The sequence below is a fragment of the Gavialis gangeticus genome, unplaced genomic scaffold, assembly GCF_001723915.1.
Source record: "Gavialis gangeticus isolate Ggan-Ray unplaced genomic scaffold, GavGan_comp1, whole genome shotgun sequence".
In the NCBI taxonomy this organism is placed as follows: Eukaryota; Metazoa; Chordata; order Crocodylia; family Gavialidae; genus Gavialis; species Gavialis gangeticus.
This window is the reverse complement of record NW_017729029.1, coordinates 42913645-42932764: the sequence shown is the minus strand read 5'-3', so window position 1 is coordinate 42932764 and position 19120 is coordinate 42913645. Positions and strand designations below refer to the sequence as shown.

General features: G+C 44.6%; 1 protein-coding gene across 1 annotated transcript in view; it reads right to left on the bottom strand.

Annotated features, from left to right (window-relative positions):
* Nucleotides 1–19120, bottom strand: part of LOC109300700 (vascular endothelial growth factor receptor kdr-like) — a 109053-nt gene that overhangs the window by 31791 nt on the left and 58142 nt on the right. Inside the window, exons 10-17 of the mRNA XM_019521486.1 lie at nucleotides 15119–15412; nucleotides 13118–13264; nucleotides 11145–11270; nucleotides 10307–10413; nucleotides 8789–8924; nucleotides 7748–7852; nucleotides 5742–5855; nucleotides 35–123 (exon numbers count right to left, since the gene is read on the bottom strand). Coding sequence (XP_019377031.1) covers nucleotides 35–123; nucleotides 5742–5855; nucleotides 7748–7852; nucleotides 8789–8924; nucleotides 10307–10413; nucleotides 11145–11270; nucleotides 13118–13264; nucleotides 15119–15412 — 1118 coding nt within the window. The remainder of the gene's footprint in view (nucleotides 1–34; nucleotides 124–5741; nucleotides 5856–7747; nucleotides 7853–8788; nucleotides 8925–10306; nucleotides 10414–11144; nucleotides 11271–13117; nucleotides 13265–15118; nucleotides 15413–19120) is intronic.

Genomic DNA, 19120 nt, shown 5'->3' with positions numbered 1-19120 from the left:
ATCTCGTAACTTCATGAAAATCTAGTTGCTTTACCTTGTATGCAATGAAATCCCCACGTTTGCCTCTTAAGTAATTGGACAGATTTCCATACTTGCAATATTCAACTATAACCATCAAAGGGCCTGCAAAGAGAATGAAACGAAAGGAGTCTTCAGACATGTAAAAGTGCAACACTGTATAGTGCAGTGTTCCTGCTGCAGAAAGGCTTTAGAGCAGGGCAAAGTGCTTAACATCAATTCAGCCTCTCAATTCCTGCTGTGAAATATGTAAATGTCATTTCCCTGATAGAGATGATGAAACTGGGTAGTAGAGAGGTGAAGCACACACAACAAATCTGTAGCAGAGGTAGGAAGTTGGCAATTGAACCTACGAGTCTTGGGTCCTAAGCTTCCTCAGTTATTAGGAATTGATTCCTTTTTTCCAAAAAAAGGAAAGTCCAAGATGACAGAAGAGAGCATACCATCCCCCATGCTAGTAATCCTTTTATATCTGCATGAACCCATTTTATGGAGCAACTCCCTAGCTTCTCCAGTCTGTCTGTGAGTCTGTTTGTGTAATCCAGGGCTTCATGCCAGTGGAGGTAACAAACAGTCAGCTCTGTCTATGACACCAGCTGGATCCCAAAGTCTTCAAAAACATTTAGTTTAAGAGTATTGAACTCATAGACGGACATGTCAGTTCCTTCCTTTCTTGTTCCAATGCAGCATTTTGTTCCGTTCCACAGAAATGCCTTTTCATAACCACAGGTGATTTTTTTTAGATGTATTTGGAAATGTTTTTGGATCTCAAGGTGCAGCGTGACAAAACTGCACTCTGAGCCATTAGCCTGCACTGTACCATCACCAGGTTTTAGAAAGCAGCATATAAAATGTCTCAGATGTAGAAGAAGATGAAGTCATAGGACTAGAATGCATGTAAACACCTATTATTACCCATCCAAAGTGGTCAGCCTTTTATGTCTATAAATCCTATCCTGTCTGGAAACTTCAAATTCAGACTCGTGAGCTCCAACTTCAAAGGAAAAATGCCAAGAGCTGAACCAGGCCATTCGACAAAGGGAAATCCTAAGCAACAAACTCTTATCTACATGTCAGAAACAAACACCCAGGCTTGTGCTGTGGTCTGCCCATTTGACTCAGTCTGACATAAATAATTTTGCAAACACAGGGCTGGAAGTAGGAGAAGCAAAGGAGGGAAGAGAGTTTGTATTTGCTTGCTGTGTCCTGGCTCAAAATAACAAAGTGGGTGGAAATGAGCACTTGGAAGTGGCCATCACAGGCAAAAGGGAAGAAGAGTCTTAGTTACTGACCTATAATAACACCGTGTATTTCTGTAACCCCAGTTCATTCTAAGGATCTTGAAGTCCAACTATGGATATAGCATGTGCAACAGGTCTGCTCAATACCTGCAGTGTCCACTGACTACAGTTGCAGTCAGAGATGCTCAGCACCTCTGAAACACAAGCTCACAGTTCAACAGTACTCAGTATAGAGCTCTCTGAGGTGAAGGTGACAGATGATCTGCTGTGGCTCCCAATACCTTTGCCTCAGCCTGTCTAAAGGGGGTGCTGGGCTGTCATCCTGGGTAGGGGCTGAAACGGGGACCAGCATGCAGCAGCAAGCCACTTAGAGCTAGGCAAGCTGCTAGGGAGCCTGCAAGATGGGAGGATAGAGAGATAGTGAGTTCCCCTCTGATCCTGTTACTAGTTCCCATTATTTTCATGCATATCATCACGCTGTCTCTACTACCAATCCTCCACATCACTAAGTTACTTCCTGAAACTTGTGCTAACTTCTGACAGTGCGAAGAAGAGATCAAATGGAACATTTTCTGAAGAAACTGAAGTCAAATGTGTCTAGTGGATTCTTCAAGGAAATGAAGATTCCAGCACAACTTTAAAGTACCCCTAAGTGCTTTATTCACGCTTCTAAAATGTTTCCTAGACCCATCTCTTCATATTTTATTTCCTTATTTTAAAGCACAGGATAGTATGCATTAGTGCTGCCTAACATCAGACACGGTGACAATGTGTTCCAAAGCAATGTTACAAGAAGCAGATATTGTTAAAATAATGTATGTGCATGCTTAATATCAGTCATTATCCAACATACTATTATGGGCTGCATAAAACTTAACAAGGAGCTGTGCTAAGAAATGACATTTTAATGGTAAGTCTTATTCCAATGTCTAGTTTGTGAGCTCTGTGCTTCCCTACTTCAGTCTCCTGTAGCGTTGTTCAAAAGCAAACAAATCAGAGCCTAGCTGGAGACTACTTAGCTAATGTTCTGCAATGCCTTCTGGGAAACCTGGGTTCCACAACTTATTTCCCACTACTGGCTTTAACAGTGACTCCTTTGGGTACATAGTCAGGAAGAATTCAAAAGTCCTCTTCTCCCAGAAGGATGTTCAGAGCAGTGTAAGATGGGGAAGGAGACTGGAAGGCTCCAGCAGTGATTCTTAACCAGGGCACTGCAGCACCCTAGGGTGCCATTAGATCCCTTTAAGGTGGCTGCAGGGTACCACGCAATATTAGCACTGCCAAGTATGCAAACACCTGCACATGATTCAGAAGATAAACCCAGAGATTTCAAATAGGAATCCCTTGTGTCAGGAGACCTGCTGTGGTCTTTCTGAGTTCTTTGCAACAAAAGAATTGCTCAACTATTTTCCCCAGTTAAAAAAACAAATGAAATTAGTTTTTGAAATGGGGTGCCACTAAATTCATAGAAGTTGTGGACAGTACCTTGAGTCTGAAAAGGTTGAGAACCACTGCCATAGAGAAGAGTACATTCAAGCAATGGGCACTCACAAAAGGCAAAGTTGAGCACATATATTCAGACAGACTTTGCTACATGATTAGGCCTTCATGTGCAAATGTTCTGGCCATATTTTTGCCCTGGTTAAGGGATAGTGATCTTAAAGTACCTCTGGACTGTTCTGGGCATCCACATGCAAGTCACCACTCCGATGTACTATGCAGTACTATTTCCCAGTTCTCTCAGTCAGAGCCATCCCTAGAGGTGTGTAGGGCCCGGGGCATATCGGCCTGCGCGGGGCCAGGGGGTGGGGGTGACACCTGCCTGCAGAAGCCAGTGGTGGTGGCAGGGGAGGGGGGGTGGTGACCGCTTGCCAGCAGTGGCAGCAGCGGGCCTACATGGCACTGTCTGCAGGGCCCCCCGAAGTGCAGGGCCTGGGACTGTCTCCCTGATTTGCCCCTCACCAGGGATGGCCCTGCTCTTAGTGCTATCTGGTAGAAGGTGATACCTTCCTTCCCCAATTACAGGGCAGTATCCTCCTTTCCCATTCCTCTGAGCCCTAGAACAACATTTCCCAACCTGTGGATTGCAACCCAGAAGTGGGTCACAAGAATATATGAAAGGGTTGTGAACAAACTTTAAGAATGGATCAATAGATGTGATATCTTTTATCAGACCAACTAATAAAAGGTATCACATCTACCCAAAGAACCTTGCTTGCCTATGTCCTTAGACCAACATGGCTACAACCAACAATCCTGCAAGATCAACAAACTTTAAAAATGGATTCTCCTTTAAAGGAGAAAAACTTGGGAAACCGTGGGTTTTCCCTTGCAGGCTGGCAGAGTTCCAGTCTGCAAGGGGCTCCTTGGGGCTGTTCAGGGCCTCTTCCCCCACTCTATATACCCACCCCCTGCCCCACACGCTGGGAGGCTGGGGCCTGGGGATGATGGGTTCTGGGTCGGGACTGGCCATCAATGTTTACAAATGGGTTCTGGTACAAAAAAGGTTAAGCACCACTGCCCTAGAAAGCCATACAAATGCGGCTGCCCAGCAGATCAGACTAGTAGCTGTTGCACAGCTTCCAGTCTCGCCTCAGCATTCTGCAGATTCCACATCTGTACCTCTCCCTTGGGAGTTGTGAATGTCTAATTTGGGGGAGAATTTATGTCCTGTCATTCTGACAAATTTGCCTTAATAAAATTTATTTCTCCTTTTACTTGGCAACTACATGTTCCTTGAGAAAACGATAGCTTTAATGTCTCAGGGAATGACAAATGTCTGCACCATCTCTCTCTCTCCCGCCTCCCCCCTTAATATTTATCCTGGTTTCTTTGCCCTCAGCCCTCCTCCATCCTCCCTCCTAGACTGTTTTTAAGATTCAACATAAAGACAGCAGATAAACAGATTATTCCATTATGGTTTTAACTGCAGGGCAAGGGAGACGACGATGTTTTATATGGGATGATGAGACGAGGAACAAGGTTTCTGTGACAGGGAACATCACTTGAGTGCCAGGATTTTGGAGTCCTTGGTTCAAGTCCCTGATCTGCCACAGACTGTGTGTGTACAGCCCTAGAGCAGTGGTCTCCAAAGTGGGGTGTGATGATCCATTGGGGGGGCGGGAAGAAATATTAGAACTTCTATTTATATTTATTTTTTATCTAAAAAAAAAGAAATTAAGCTTTACTAATATTTAATATATGGATTGACACTGGCGCCCTCGCTTGGTCTGTATGTCAGATGGTCACGTGTCACGTATGGTACGCGAGGAATCCCGAGGGAAGAGTGGGAGTTCCACAATGCGGAGGGGTTGACAGTGGCGCCCTCACTCGTTCGTTCGCTTTCAGCGTATTGCAACATATATTGGGGGTGTGTGCTCAAAAATTTTTTACTGATAGGGATGCGCGATCAAAAAAGTTTGGAGACCACTGCCCTAGAGAGCTCACTTTGGCCCAGATACTCAAAATGCCTGAGGTATTGCCCCCCCCTTGGTTTTCCATTGCCTAACTCATAGATGCCCTGGCACCCAGTTGAATTTTCAGACCCAAATGAGGGCCCAGCCTCCCTACAAAATGCACAGGCAGATTCCAGATCCTAAGAGAGGTACTTTCAGGTGCAAGCTGAAAGGAGACAGCAGTAGTACTGAAGCAGCTGACCCGTTGAAAGGCCAGAGATAGGTGGTACTTTCCTCTGCTCTGGATCCATAGTGCTTTCCTGGCATTAGGCACCCAAGCCCAACCAGCCACTTGGGTAGCCCAGACCTAGTGGCTGATACTCTTTCTCCGTCTCCTCCTTGTGCTGTTTTACATTCACCCTAAGCTTCCTTGTGGCACAGCTGGCTTTTGTGTAGGTGTTGCACCATGCCTTTACCTTCTGGTGCAGGTACAAGGTGTTAGGCATGCTCTGAACACACCTGAGGCATCACAGGCCAGGAAGTCATTCCCCCACCTCATTAGACAGCCCTGCTTTGAGATCTCTGGGACTCAGACTTGAGGTAAATCTCTAGCAGATCATTACTAGTAGGCCAGTGCTTAGGTGACTGTGGGAACTAAGGTGCCTGGGCAACTCTGGAGCATAAAGAATCAGGTGGCAGCTTTGAAAATGTTCAGAGGGTGACCAAGTCCTATCCCTATGCTGATGGAAGCTGCATGGTGTCCTCTGTAATATATAGGGTGCTGGCTGATTTCTTTATAGTGCCGCCTTCTGCTGAAAGGAGAGCCAGAAATATCCCACGTGCGCAGTCATGACACCCCAAGGGGTGGTTCACTTCCACACAGCACAAACCCTAATACTATTACAGGTATTGAGAGACCCTTGTGTTTGCTCCTGGGCCAAATGGGCATGTTTCTGGACCAGAACACCCTTTTCCTGATTCCTGCCAATGACAGCAAGGCCAACATAGCTGCCAAATTCGCACAGCGGTTAAGAGCAAGCAGTGCATGTGAATTTGCCAAGTGCTTTATGGGATGCCAGTTTCTTACCTCCTGCTTTGGTGCAGGCGCCCAGGAGGTTGACCACGTTGAGGTGGTGTCCTATGTGGATGAGGATCTTCAGTTCCGACATTAAAGCTTTGCACTCATTAGTAGTTGCACATTCTGCTTAAGATAAACAGGACAAGGCCATCTTTCCACAACAGGATATTTTTAAGACACACAAAATCCTGTTTACACTTGAAAACCAAACCCACCCAGGTTCCTTGTTGTATCTCTGCCTTTCAGCCTTCTAAATGGATAAGAACTCATCCGTCTTGCTGTCTCGATCCGTATGAAACAGAGTAATGCTTTGCCCTTTAGAACTCTCTTCCTTTCTTTTTCGTGACTTACAAAGTATTAATGTCCTGCAGTAGAACTTCACTGGTTCATGTACATACAGGGGAACCTTTGTGAAGGACTGAATATTGCCAATATAACAAATGAACAGATAGGCCCCAAACGCAAGGTTTAATGCATTAAAGCTGCATGAATATTCATGTAGCAGATAATTTCTTGCACTAAACTTTTGCTTCTTTTGGAAGAGTTGTAGAATTGTCCCCCAAACAGATGTCTGATCACTTTTGCAGTCTCAGGTCTTGTAAACTGCTCTGAGTCCCAGGTGCCTTCAGTTAACATTATTAATAACTTTATTGATTTCAGCAGATCTACCACTGATCTATAATGATGCGATTCGCATGCTTAATCATACCTAAATTGAACATTTTCTGAAAATCTTCACAATTATCTGTTGTGCTTAGATGCTGCCTTCTACTCAGAAGCCAACATTAATGTGCTTTATGGAAGTGAGTAAGATGGCAGAACCAATGCAACACAGTCTATGTAATCCAGGCCCTTTTATTCCTTGAATGAACTGTCCCACACCAGAGACTTCCATCTGCTTCCTCTGGGAGTAAGGTGGAAGATTAGATGGAGGTACTGCCAAGGCACTTAATGAACAGTGAGGGGGTGGGAAGGCAACCTGGGAGGCACAGGGTGGAGATAGGTGTGATTAAGTACTGTGGGTGCTCCAGGAGTTGGCTGGAGGGAGTAGGGGAGCTCTGGACTGATCGGAAGCCTCTGGGAACTTTCCAGGGCATGGCATGGAAAAACCAGCAGCATAGGGAGGAGGGATATGAAGACCCTATTGGACAGCTGCATAGGAAGAAGAGCAGGTCCAGAAGAGGTGCATAAAGGTGGTGCTGGCAAGCAGAGAGTGTTTGGCACTGGGGGAAGTGGCAGCGAGGGGAGTAGCAGAAGAGGCAGCGGGCAACAAAACCCAAGTGCTGTGCTCTCCGAGCACATCCTGGATTTTGGAGTGGCAGGGGTTAATGCCATCACCCAGCAACAATCCACAGCAGTGTGGGCCAGGGAGTGGAGACCCATTCAACAAAAATCACTAGTCTACTGCAGGGGAAGGGTGTGGAAAACATGCAAACAGTTGAAAAACCCAAACCCAAGCAACCAGCAAGGCATAGGAGGACTTTATTCATAAGCTGTCTGTAGAGGCTTTGTATGTAAATGCCATTTGGAAGCATCTTAGGCTTCAAGTTCCCCTTCTCCCCACTGCTGGCTGGTAAAAGCATTCCCTCATTTCAGTAATTGCCAGAGAGTTGTCCCTAATTCACTCCCTTGGCACAGCTCTTTTCAACTGCGTGAACCTTTCTGCATCTGGAAGGGCTAGGATCGAGGGTTTAGATCCAATTTCAGACCATCGTAATGCAATTACATTCTGTAATCTGTTTCCCTCCTAACCCCACAGACCTGGAGGCTGCTGTTTTTGTCCACTAGGAATACAAGGCTTAATCAGCAGCACAGTGTGGAGCCCACTTGTCATTTCCTACACGTTAGCATCCACCGTACAGCAGCTAATTGCTCCCATATGGCAACCTCACTCCCTTCTGAATGCAATGAATGAGGGAGAAGGGGAAGGGGGTTGCCTTAGAGCTGAGAACTGGAAACCTCATTGCTCACGTGGTCCCAGCAGAGTCTCCTGAGAGTCTCAGAGAGAAATGTACCTTTAAGCATTTTAACGGCAACTGTTTTGCAGGTTGAAGATTTATCTATGCCAAAAGCGGACGCCTCCACCACTTTCCCAAAAGCACCGTGACCCAGTGTTTTACCTAGAGAAGCAAAGAGTCAAGAATGAGCCAGAGGGGACTTATGACAGTCTGCATCAGATAAGAGAGAAACATGCTTTCTCAGCTATGCAAGAAATACAAGACACCGGAGCCTAGGCGCAGCACGGCCTGACAGTCCATAGAAGCCTGTATCACATACTTTCCATATATGTATATGCAGAATATAGTTTATATACATATAGTTTCAGTGTGAGGCAGTATGTGATAGGATAGATAAAACAGCATTAAACTGGAGTTCAAGTTGAATGCATATTAGTGACTGCAGTGTAAAAATATTACGTTTAATTATCTGAACACCAAGCTTTCCAAACTTGGAAAATTCACAGCTCCCTGCATACAAGCACCTTAGTTATCATTTCTTCCTGACCCACAATCCCTATAAGCCCACACCTAACCAGTGCAACATTCCTGCCTGACCCACAGTCTTTACATGCCCCCTCCTCTTTATTCTGTAAATTCCCGTTTCTTCACCTCCCATACTTGCCCTGTTGAGTAATTTTTTTTCAGTTGGTCCTTATTACCTATTGAACAGTGTTTCTGGAGTGAATAGTCATTTCTGCCCTTTTTCTTCATAATTGAAAGTTGCACAATGTTCTTGTACAGGGAATTACATGGAGAACCACCCTCTTTCAGACCTGCTTCCATTTCCATTGTTCTCTGTGTAAGTGATGTAAGATACCCAAATGGTGTTCCCTGGAAGGTACTGGGAGCGGTCTTCCTTCACTTCTTTTGGAAGGTGGTAGCCATTTCAAAAGCTGGCTCTTCTAAATACCCCTTCAGCATCCCTCCCAATGAGACTCACTGTCCAAAGATGAAAGTGTACTGGCACTAGGGCTAATGGACTATGCTACACCTCCACAGAAATTCTGGACCATAGGATATTTCTGTTCTTTATATGATTGATGACTATATCCTTACCCAGCCGCAACCTGTCTCTTGGGAACTCCCATTTACTGCTGTCATATGGGAGCCGGTCACATTGCTCGTCAAGAGGCATTTCCTCTGGATCCATTATAATGGACAGGTATCCTGTTTTAATATCTGTGGCGTCAGGCTGCAAATGGGAAAAAATGAGTCAAAGTATTTGCTGTGCAGCTCTAACTTGAGAGAGAAGTATGACATTGTAGAATGAACACAGGCCTGGGAACCAGCACCCCCGGCATTCTGATCCTGGCCCCAACACCCATTTCCATCTGTAGTGCTTGGACCTATAATTTTGATATCCTGCCTTAATTTGCACACATGAAGCATGGGGAAAAAGAAAACTTACACATGTGTATCTTTTGGGGGTGCTGAGAGAATTGAATTAGTGAATGTTTGAAAGCACTTTGATGACATAAAGCTCCTGCTATTATCATTCTCAACCTGCACTCCTTTAAGGAATTCAGCACTGCTTCTAGAAAATCCTTCAGATGAGAAATGCCCTTTAAGGGATGCTCATCAAGGCATCCTTTGTTTTATGAATTAGCAATGTGTTTAAATGGCTTTTAAATTCTGGGACAACTTGGAGCCTCAATTTCTACACCCCTATACCTCATATTGCCATATATTCTAATACACAATGAATGAAAACCTCATGACACTGTGCATAGAATTATCATCTGGTGTCACCATCTGAGCTCTTTGAGCAAGTGTAAAAGATGGCATAAGATTCAGAGGGTCTGGCACCTCTGCTGTCCTGGTAACACACCGGGAACACATGAACCTTATGGGTTCACATTTATAAGAGGAGTAGGAATAGTCAGTCATTCGAGTTACAGGAGATTAACATTAGGACTGTGGCTTGGGCTGTGGCCAGGCTAGAGTCCTAGCCTCTCAGATCCTATTTATTGTTTGTATAAGAAAGAACAAATCTAAATTTGATTTACTTTATCAAACTTTCTTCAGACCTAGTTGAGGACCTACCCTACTCTTTGGAGCCTCATGAAAAGAGGCCAAGGAGTAATGAAGCATGAAAACAAGATGAACTTTGTGGTTTGGGCCCTTCTCTAGAGCAAACAAACAGATTCTAACATCTTTAAAGCAGCATTCCCTCCACTGCCTATGTTTTAAGGAAAATCTTATTAGAGGTGGGGTGAAACCAGAACTTCATTTTAGGGCCTTTAGATTGAAAGCCTGTCTCCAAACCTGCTTTAATGCTCTTGGGTTCAGTTTGAATCCAAAGGTGGAAGCAACCTGTTTTTCCTGATCTCACTGGATGCCAAGCAAGAGGGTAAAATTCTTATAAGTAGAACTAATCTCCTGAGATTACAGGTAAGTAATCAACAGAAATCTTTGCCTGAAATTTTACAAGAACAGCTCATACAGTTTTTCACCATCTGTCCCCAACCCTAGTGCCAGCTCGACCTCAGTTCTGAACTCTGAGGCTTGGCTTGAATTGGAGTTGAGCTCGGAGGCCAATTGTGTCCCATTTCCACAATATGGAAGACCTCTTACTTTTCTAAGTTTCCGAATGAAAAGGGTCAGAAGCAACCAAAAGAGAGTAGCTGCTAGACCAGTGCAGACCAAAATGATAACTTCAATATTGGATTTCTCTTCAGAACCTGGAAGTTAAACATAAGAACAAATTCTGAATTAATTGCATTGATAAAATAATTGCAATTCCACAAAGCATGCTTTATTTCATTAAAGAGGTAGACATTAAATCAATGAACTGTGCTGGTGTCTTTTTATTCACCAGCAGTAGGCAGTACTTAGTAGATCTCCATAGGTAACCATGGATCATATATGGGGAACAATATGTGAATAGGCTCGTGGTTAAAAGGTATTATTTTATAGTATCAATGCCAAGTGCTCGAGGCATTAAGTGAGTGGTTCTGAACATGGAAATCATAAACAGAGGCCAGGAGGTTCCAGCCATCTTGCTCTTCTTAGTTGGCTGAATGGGAGATGGTCCCAGCTAGATCCTGGCTAAATAGGAGGGAAACTTAAGGAAACCTCAAAGGTTGAGAACCTATGCATTACACAACTCCTTGCATGAAGACCACACTGAGTCTTGGGTAGGATTCTCATCAAGGTGTTCTAGACATGAAGCGCTAATGAGATGCTTCAGGCTCTTCATCATCATGGAACTATAAGCTTCCAGGACCAAAAAGAAGTTCAATTTAATTTTTAAGTTTTACTTTTAACTTACCTGTTGTGCACGTGTGTGTGTGTTTATTATTTTAAAATGTATTCCCCCACACTTGAAACAATTCTTGCCTTGGGATAGTAGAAGGATATCATTCAAACCATGCCCGTATCACCAAACTTGTGCATTTGCTTGCAGCCTCACCTTCTATTTTAATGAATGCCATTGTACTGTCATGGCCCATTTCATTAGAAACCCTGCACTCGTAGAGGCCTTCATCATCTTTTTTCACTCGCTCAATGATCAGGGTATTATTTTCCATGGAAATCCCTGCATTGGGGGATAGTTTAATTTCAGTACATAAGGTATTTGTAATACATAATTTCTAAATGGAAATCTGTTACAAATGACTTCCCAGGTCCCTGCAGACCTGGTACAGTACTGCTGGTAGCCGCCAGAAGACAATTTTGAACACTGTACATATTACATGCGCTTTTGTTAATGCAGATATGATGCAAACCCATTCCTTGCCATGTACTCTTAACATATTTGTCATGCAAATTTCATGGAGATCACTTAGCAGCCTCTCTATAACAAATATATTTATTCATTTATTTTAAACGTGGAGCCTGAGACTGCTCTCATGGGAGTCAGTGGGGAATATCTAATCAACAGCAGTGGGGGACAAGACTGGGCACTGTATGGGCTCTTTTTACACCTGCATAACTCACAGCAAGATTTGATCCCAAACCCAAACTTAACATGATACGAGGAAAAGGTCATTCAAATGTATTCATCACAGCTCTGTGGTTAGACAAAAAGGCTTTGAAGATGACATTGGAAAGGGCACAGCAAGAAGGGATTTTTTTAAAGTGATCTGAGGTGCTACAACCAGTGTGTTAAATTGGATGCAGCAAAGGAAGCCTGAGGAAAAATATAAGAGAAACAGCAAAGTTTATGAACTGTGGAACAGCCTCCAAAAAGAAACAATGGAAGCCCCATTATCTTGGGTAATTAAAGTGGGGTGTCTGGGCAAAGCCCTGAAGTACTAACTCTCTAAAACCATCCTGCATTCACAGGGAGGAGAGATTACCTAGTTGTGACCTACCAGCCACTTCCAGTTTTCATTTCTCTGACTCTGTAAATGGGATTCCAAGCTAACCGGCTTGCTAAGAAGATGCAATTAGCAGAGCAAGGGAATTATGCTGGGCCTTGAATCCAAAGGGGAGTGTGCAGTGTGTTCTGCCCATGAATCCTGTTGTTGTTAACAAGAGCTGTACACATAACTCGCCATGCACGGTGCTGAAATATTTACCCTGAGGTGTTTTTTTCAGATATTTTATTTATGTTTCCATTGGTTGGATGAGTTACATGCTTGTCCCTCTAGAATTATTTATGAAATTTCAGTAGCTGTAAAGAGTTTCTGCCTGGAACAGTCTGATCTGAATTATGGATGATCCTAGATTTCCTTCCTACCCAAGATGCAAAATTAAAGTCAGAGGACTGGCTACTGATACCAGTTTCTCCGTGACATGAAGGAAACCTCAGGGTAGAGACACTTGGAAAGACTTCCAAGCTCAGACAAGGGAGTCCATGCTGTCTTGCAGCAGCCCTGTGCTGCTGTGCACTGTGTGATCTAACAGCCACTCCTCTGGACTGTTAGCCTGAGGGAAATAAAGAAACACAGTAATTATACTGGACAGCACACTAAGGGTCTGACTCTTAGAGAAGAGCTCAGCACCGACTCCAGCAGACTCTGGATCATGGCCTAAACACTTTAGCAAATGGATCCCCCTGTCCTGATCACCTTAGTACACACAAGCATTCATCTTGGGTAGCAAGGGGTTCAGCATCTTGCAAGAGTCAGTTTTGTGTATGTTGAGAAAGCACATAGCCAATGCTGTGGGCACAATCAGTGGCACCGGAGAAATACAGATCAGGCTCTGGCTGCTAGTGTGGGCCCTTAAAATCCCATATGCAGACCACATCAGCAGTCTGTAAAGGTCTTCCACCTGCTGGGACCTTTTGTACGGTTATTTGCATCATTGTAAATGACTGCCCAAAGTACCAGGCAGTGGAAAACTGGGCCATAAGTATGTTGCAAACCTGTGAGACCTTTCTCATCACCACCATCTCTCTTTTCTCACATACAGCACTGCAGCATTCCCCAGGCTCACCTGAAGCAGGTGAAATGAGATAGCCATTTTTCCACCACGTAATGTGAGGTGTCGGGGTTCCATTTGCTTTGCACTCCAGCACGATCTTGCCGCTGATGTTAACCTCCAGGTCCGTGAGGTTTTGAATAATATATGGCACCGCCTTTGCTGCATTCACAAAGGAAAACAATTCACAGTCAGCATTAGGAATGCCTCTTTTACAGATCTACCTAAGTATCTCCAAATAAACACCTTGTCTTAGCAGCCTGGAGGCAGCAAAGGTTTGCTGTTGTTGGGGGAACAACACTTGGCTTAAGTTTGATACAGAGCTGAATCATAAGCAAACAGAGTGGGCAGAGCAAATATAGAAGGAGCGTGAGGAAAGTAGGAAAATGGAGAAATTCTAAGGCTTTTCTGTTGCCCTGCACCTTGCTATGTGTGCTTGTCCCCTTGTCGTGTATGCTCCTGCAAAGCTCAGGATGGCAAGGTTTCCTCAGCATACCTGGTGTGAATGATTAGCAAAGGGCAGAACAAATGTGAATACACCTCAAATTATATCATTTAAAAAACACAACCAATCAACCAACCAACAAATCCAGTTCAAAATGTGCAGGGCAGTCAAGGAAGAGGAAAAGCTGTGTGCATAGTATGAAAGGGATCCTGAAAGATCCACATGGCTAGTTTTACACAGAGGAAGTTTTTGAGTGGCATTTCATGTAGCATGTTTTCAAGGAGAATTTCTCCTCGGGCACTAGAGGCCAATGACAGAAACTAAGTAATAACTCACAGAAGGCACATTCAAAATTCAAGTTCTTTCATACATGTACTAACAGCTTAGATGCATTTTTTTTCCCTTAGCCACTGTGTGTAGGTGTCTGTGTAGGTGGAAAACTGATTAAGTGAATAAAAATATCTGCAAGGGGAAAAGCAAGTGAATCGTTTGGATGCAGCGTGCAGAAAAGGGCCCAGTGTTTCAAAGTCTAGCTGTTCTGGAAACAAGTTATGAAACTAGTTATCAGTACAAGGCCAGAACAGACATGAAGTCTGGGTATAACAGGAGGAGATGGATTCTGTTTCCCTACCTTACATCTTTGGAAACACAGAGAATTAACTGACTTAATGTCACCACCCACACAGCTAACAAAACCATGGCAGCTACAGCTACAGTTTGGGTGGTAATTTTCTGTGTGAGTGGGTAGGTGGGATCACAATAATTTTTCTGTCTGCCCTGGTCAGGGCCACTGCACTGGAACAATGTTAGCAACTACTTTGTACAAACACAACTGTGATCAAAACAGAGTGGACTGGCCCTAGCCTCGGCAGCAGAGAGAAGAATCAAGTCTTTTGTGTTTCAATATTCAGAGGTACCAGGGATGCTGGGCCATGCAATAGTACTGATATAAGATTAAAAGGGAAAAAACAGGTTCTTGGAGTCCAGGTATAGATAAAATTGCTTTTGATCTAAGCTGTCCACTGATCACAGCATGTACATAGGAAATGCCATTTGATTATATGTTCCTGCAAATGTATTTAACTAGTCCAAAGCTAAATAACATTACACACAACCATGGCAGTCTCCTGGGATGTAATCTCATTAGATGTTTTACTCGCAGAACTGGGGTGGGCCATCCTAAGGAATATGCGGGGGTGCTGTTGGTAATATAGCCAGTGGGGCTATGTCCTCCGAGTCAGCACTAAACCAGGGTCCCAGTAGGGTGTCAGGAGCATAAAATGTTACTGGAATTCCTTCCTTTCTGCATAGGATGCTTAAGGTCCCCTGACACTTTTTACAGACCAGGGGCATCTGAAACCATTACAGACTACACTTATAAAAATGTTTCAGTGTTCTCAACTCTTTATATGACTGAAAGCTAAATACTGAGCATATACATGCATATTAGGACTGATCTGGGAAGTGCTGAGCACCCACCACATCCTAGGACATCAGTGGGAGTGATATTCAGCACCTCTGCTTATAGCACCTTTACATCACCTTTACCTTTGTCCGTTGGCAAAACCTACCTTTGACAACAAGCTGCGTAGTTTGCTCCAGCATGTCAGTGGAATTATGCTGATTCTGAGCTTGGCACTTGTACAACCCGGCATGGTCTTGTGTGATGTTAGTAATGACCAGCATCAAGGAGATGGAGTAGTTGTTAATGCTCTTATTTCTAAAGGCACTGGGGACAACCTCTGAGGAGGGGTAATACCAGTCCAGGTGGTTGTAGATGTACTTGGAGGCTTTGCAGGTCAGTTGAATGTCACTTCCCACAATGGCAGTGATCTGGGGCTCTGTCTGCAGACCAAATGGCACATCTAGGTGGAAGAGAAAAAGCAGGTTAGAATTAAAGCACAATGAAAAATATATTTGGCTGATCTTCTGTAACCTGGTGGCCAAATTTCCCAGACCTTCATCATGGAATGGGCTGCTAAAGAGTGCCCTCAGAAAGCCATGTGTGAACAACTATTTGTACTTGCAAACTGGATAACTCTACATGCACTACTTGCCACTACACCTGAAGCCAGTGGTTCTCAACTCTTTTACACTCCGGGCACCCCTTAGAAATGTCAGCTCTTAGCTTTTGAAACTTTTTTGACTATGGAAAAATAATAGGGTAATTCTTCTGTTGCAAACAGCTTCAAAAGACTGCAACAGAATGTTTTTGACACTATGGATTCCTATTTGAAATCTTTATCTTACGAATCACATGGAGATGCTTGCACACATAGCAGTGCTAATACTTCATGGCACCCTTTGGTTTGCCACCATTAAACACCTAGTGGTGCTAATACTTCATGGCATCCCAGGGTGCTATGGCAAGTTGGTTGAGAATTGCTGCCTTAAGCCGTTTGCCCATGAATGTTTTTATGAATAAGCTACCAGTAAGTAATTGAAAGCTATCTGTACAATTCGTTAATAGGTTGTGGTTAATGATGCTAACTCAGAATCAAGGGAGACAGATATCCAAACAGTCTGATGTGTGTTCATGGGTTGTCTTCCTTCTGTCTGCAACAAAAGCCTTGAGATATTATGTAGGAGTAAAGAAACACCCTCATTTTGTTATTCACAGGTAACATTGCTTTTTTCTACAGTTCTACATTCTCCCAATCTTATTTCTACTATGCCAATATTTGTCTTCCTCACATCTGTCACGATTGATATTTATTTGATCACGGAATGGATTAATTGATCCAATGATTTAGAAATCCTAGTGCTCTTAACTTTTAATAGATTCAGATAAAGAAATAGCAGGAAGCACAAGTCCATTCCATCTACAAGAGAATCTTAGGGTTCCTATGTTGTTTTTACCAACTCTTTCACAAGGGACCTGGTTGAAGGCAGCCTGGCCTAACAGTTAGGTTGTAGGCACCCTGGCCTAAAGACGGAAAGCAGGGTCTGGGGCTGGGTCAAAGAGCAGGAGCCATGTACCAAAACTAAAGGAAAATCTGGAAGCAGAGTCCACAACACAGTTCAGAGTCCGGTCTGAGGGGCAATCCAAAGGGCAAAATCTGAAAACAGAGCCAAAGCGGGGGCAGGAGCCAGGAAACAGATACGCAGGGAAAGCCAAGTCCAGAAATAAGCCAAAAAACAGTCAGGAACTAGCACTGTTGAGTGGCCTGCAAACCCAGGGTCCCAGCTGGTGCTCAATGGATAGGCAGTGTCCCCCAGCAGCCAAGCAGGATGCTCGTTGCTCCTGAACTGGGCAAGAGCTCATGAGCTGAGGCTTACTGCAAGCCTGACTGCCAAGGTACTTGACTCAGGCTGGCCTGCCTGATTGATGTCCCCAACAGCTTTCATCCAATCAAAACATTGTTTACTTGATGTGTCTGTGTGAATTGCCTGGAAGTTGAGAGAAATTATACCTGAGTAATGACCCTCAGATCAGATTGGGCCTCAGGCCTCCCACTACAGCCTAAGCCCTCCGAGCATCAGAATGGAAGGAAACGCTATCTCCTTTCCTTCCTTCCATTTTGTTATTTTCAATGATCCACCCCCCCTCACGAGGACCCGAATTTCATGATTAGGTTTCATCACTTCTAATAACAAACTCCTTCATCAATACTAATAATAAAATCCCTGTGCCCTGGAGCTGTTTCTGTCTATCCACCAGATCAAGTTTTTGGAGCAACAGCATCTATGAAGAATCCAGTCTGGGTTTTATTCCAGACCCAGCGTGTGGTAGATGAGACCTTTGAGAGTATCAGTTTGATGTAGTCCTCTGGCCAGGAGTAATGCTCCATGCTGAGTTTTAATGATTAATTAAAGGCTCTCTGCAAATTAGGATGTAACAGACAGTTCTTTGTGCAATGACAGCACTCAGGGTAGGAGAAGCAAGTAGTCAGTCACTGCCCGCAGAGTCTGACAAGTTCCACCTGGGAGCTGAAATGTGGCCAAGAGGACAGGGACAAACACTGCAAACTCTTGCAAAAGTGCAGTGGAAGCTTTTATTGCTCACAAGTGGTCAGGGTGTTGAGAAATACTCACTTTGCCGAAGAACACAATATGTATTGCATGTAATACAGAGCCTCATACATGGTTCATACATATGATTTGAATCTCTCTTTCGCAGCTTATCTAGAGTGAAATCAGTCAGCCTTGCTTCATGGTTTCTAGAGATTGGCACTAGTGCTATTTTATGGAAGATCTGAAAAGAGTCAAGTACCCTCTGGCCACCACTGTTGAAAACGATAGTTTTCTCTGCTTTCTTTTTTATGGAATTCTTTTCCTATTTCATGCACTATTTTGTTAGGCTCAAGTCTGCTTTCTCTTGCTTACTGTGAGCAGGCCAGTGGTTTGATGAGGTGTAAATTGACTTTGGTACTATTTCTATTCTTCACATCTTGTATCCTGTGTTTCCAAGATGTCAGCAAAATGCTTCACTTGATCAGGTGAATAAAAATAATTAGAAAAGGCTGAGGCCAGCACAGTTTTCCTTGGTGGAGAGAAACTGGGTCCAGTTAAAACTCCTGTATGGGGCTTTGGTAGCAACTGGTGTGAATCATAGAAAATTAGGGTTACAAGGGACTTTAGGAGGTCATCTAGTCCAGCCCTCTCCTCAAGGCAGGACCATCCCCAAATAGATCATTGTAGCCAGGCCTTTGTCGAGCTGGGCCGTAAAAACCTCCATGGATGGAGAGGTAACTTGTTCCAGTTACCTCCACCCTCCTAGTGAAAAAGTTTTTCCTAATATCCAACCTAAGCTTTCCTTCCAGCAACGTGAGCCCATTGCTCCTTGGTCTGCCATCTTCTACCGCTGAGAACAGTCCAGTTCAGGGGTGGGCAAAATAGCAGATCCAGCTGGCAGCTGGACTCCATTTCCCAGCAGTCCCTGCACACATTGCTGCAGCCAGTTTCCATGGAAACCCCAGCAGTGGCAGTGGTGTGACAGCAGGGGCCAGGGTTTCCACACAGACCGGCCCCAGGAGCGCTGGTACGGCACATGGCTGGGCAGGGAGCTTGCATTGGCGACAGTGTGGTCTGGAGTGGGACAGAGCCATGATCCACTGCCCGCATGCCCCCTGGCCAGGGCATGCAGGCTACAGATCATGGCTGTGCCCCAGCGCCAGACTGCGCTATCACCACCACAAGCCCTGGTGTAGCTCGCTACCCAGCCGGACGCCCTGCCAGCACTGCCGGGGCCAGTCTCCATGGAAAACCCAGCCCTGCGCTGTCACGACACTGCCGCTGCTAACTATGGCAACTAACTAGAGCGATGCAGGTGGGGGCTGCTGGGAAATGGAGTCTGCCATAGGCCAAATTGAGCCCACAGGCTGGACTTTGCCTATCCCTGGTCTCGCTCCATCCTCTTTGGAACCACCCTTCAGGTAGTTAAAGGCTGTTATTAAATCCCCTCTCAGCCTTCTCGTCTGCAGACTAAATAAGCCCAGCTCCCTCAGCCTCTCCTCAGAAGTCATGTGCCCCGGCCCCCAAACCATATTCACTGCCCTCTGCTGGACTCTCCAACTCATCCACATCCTTTCTATTGTGCGGGACCCGAACTGGACACAGTACTCCAGATGTGG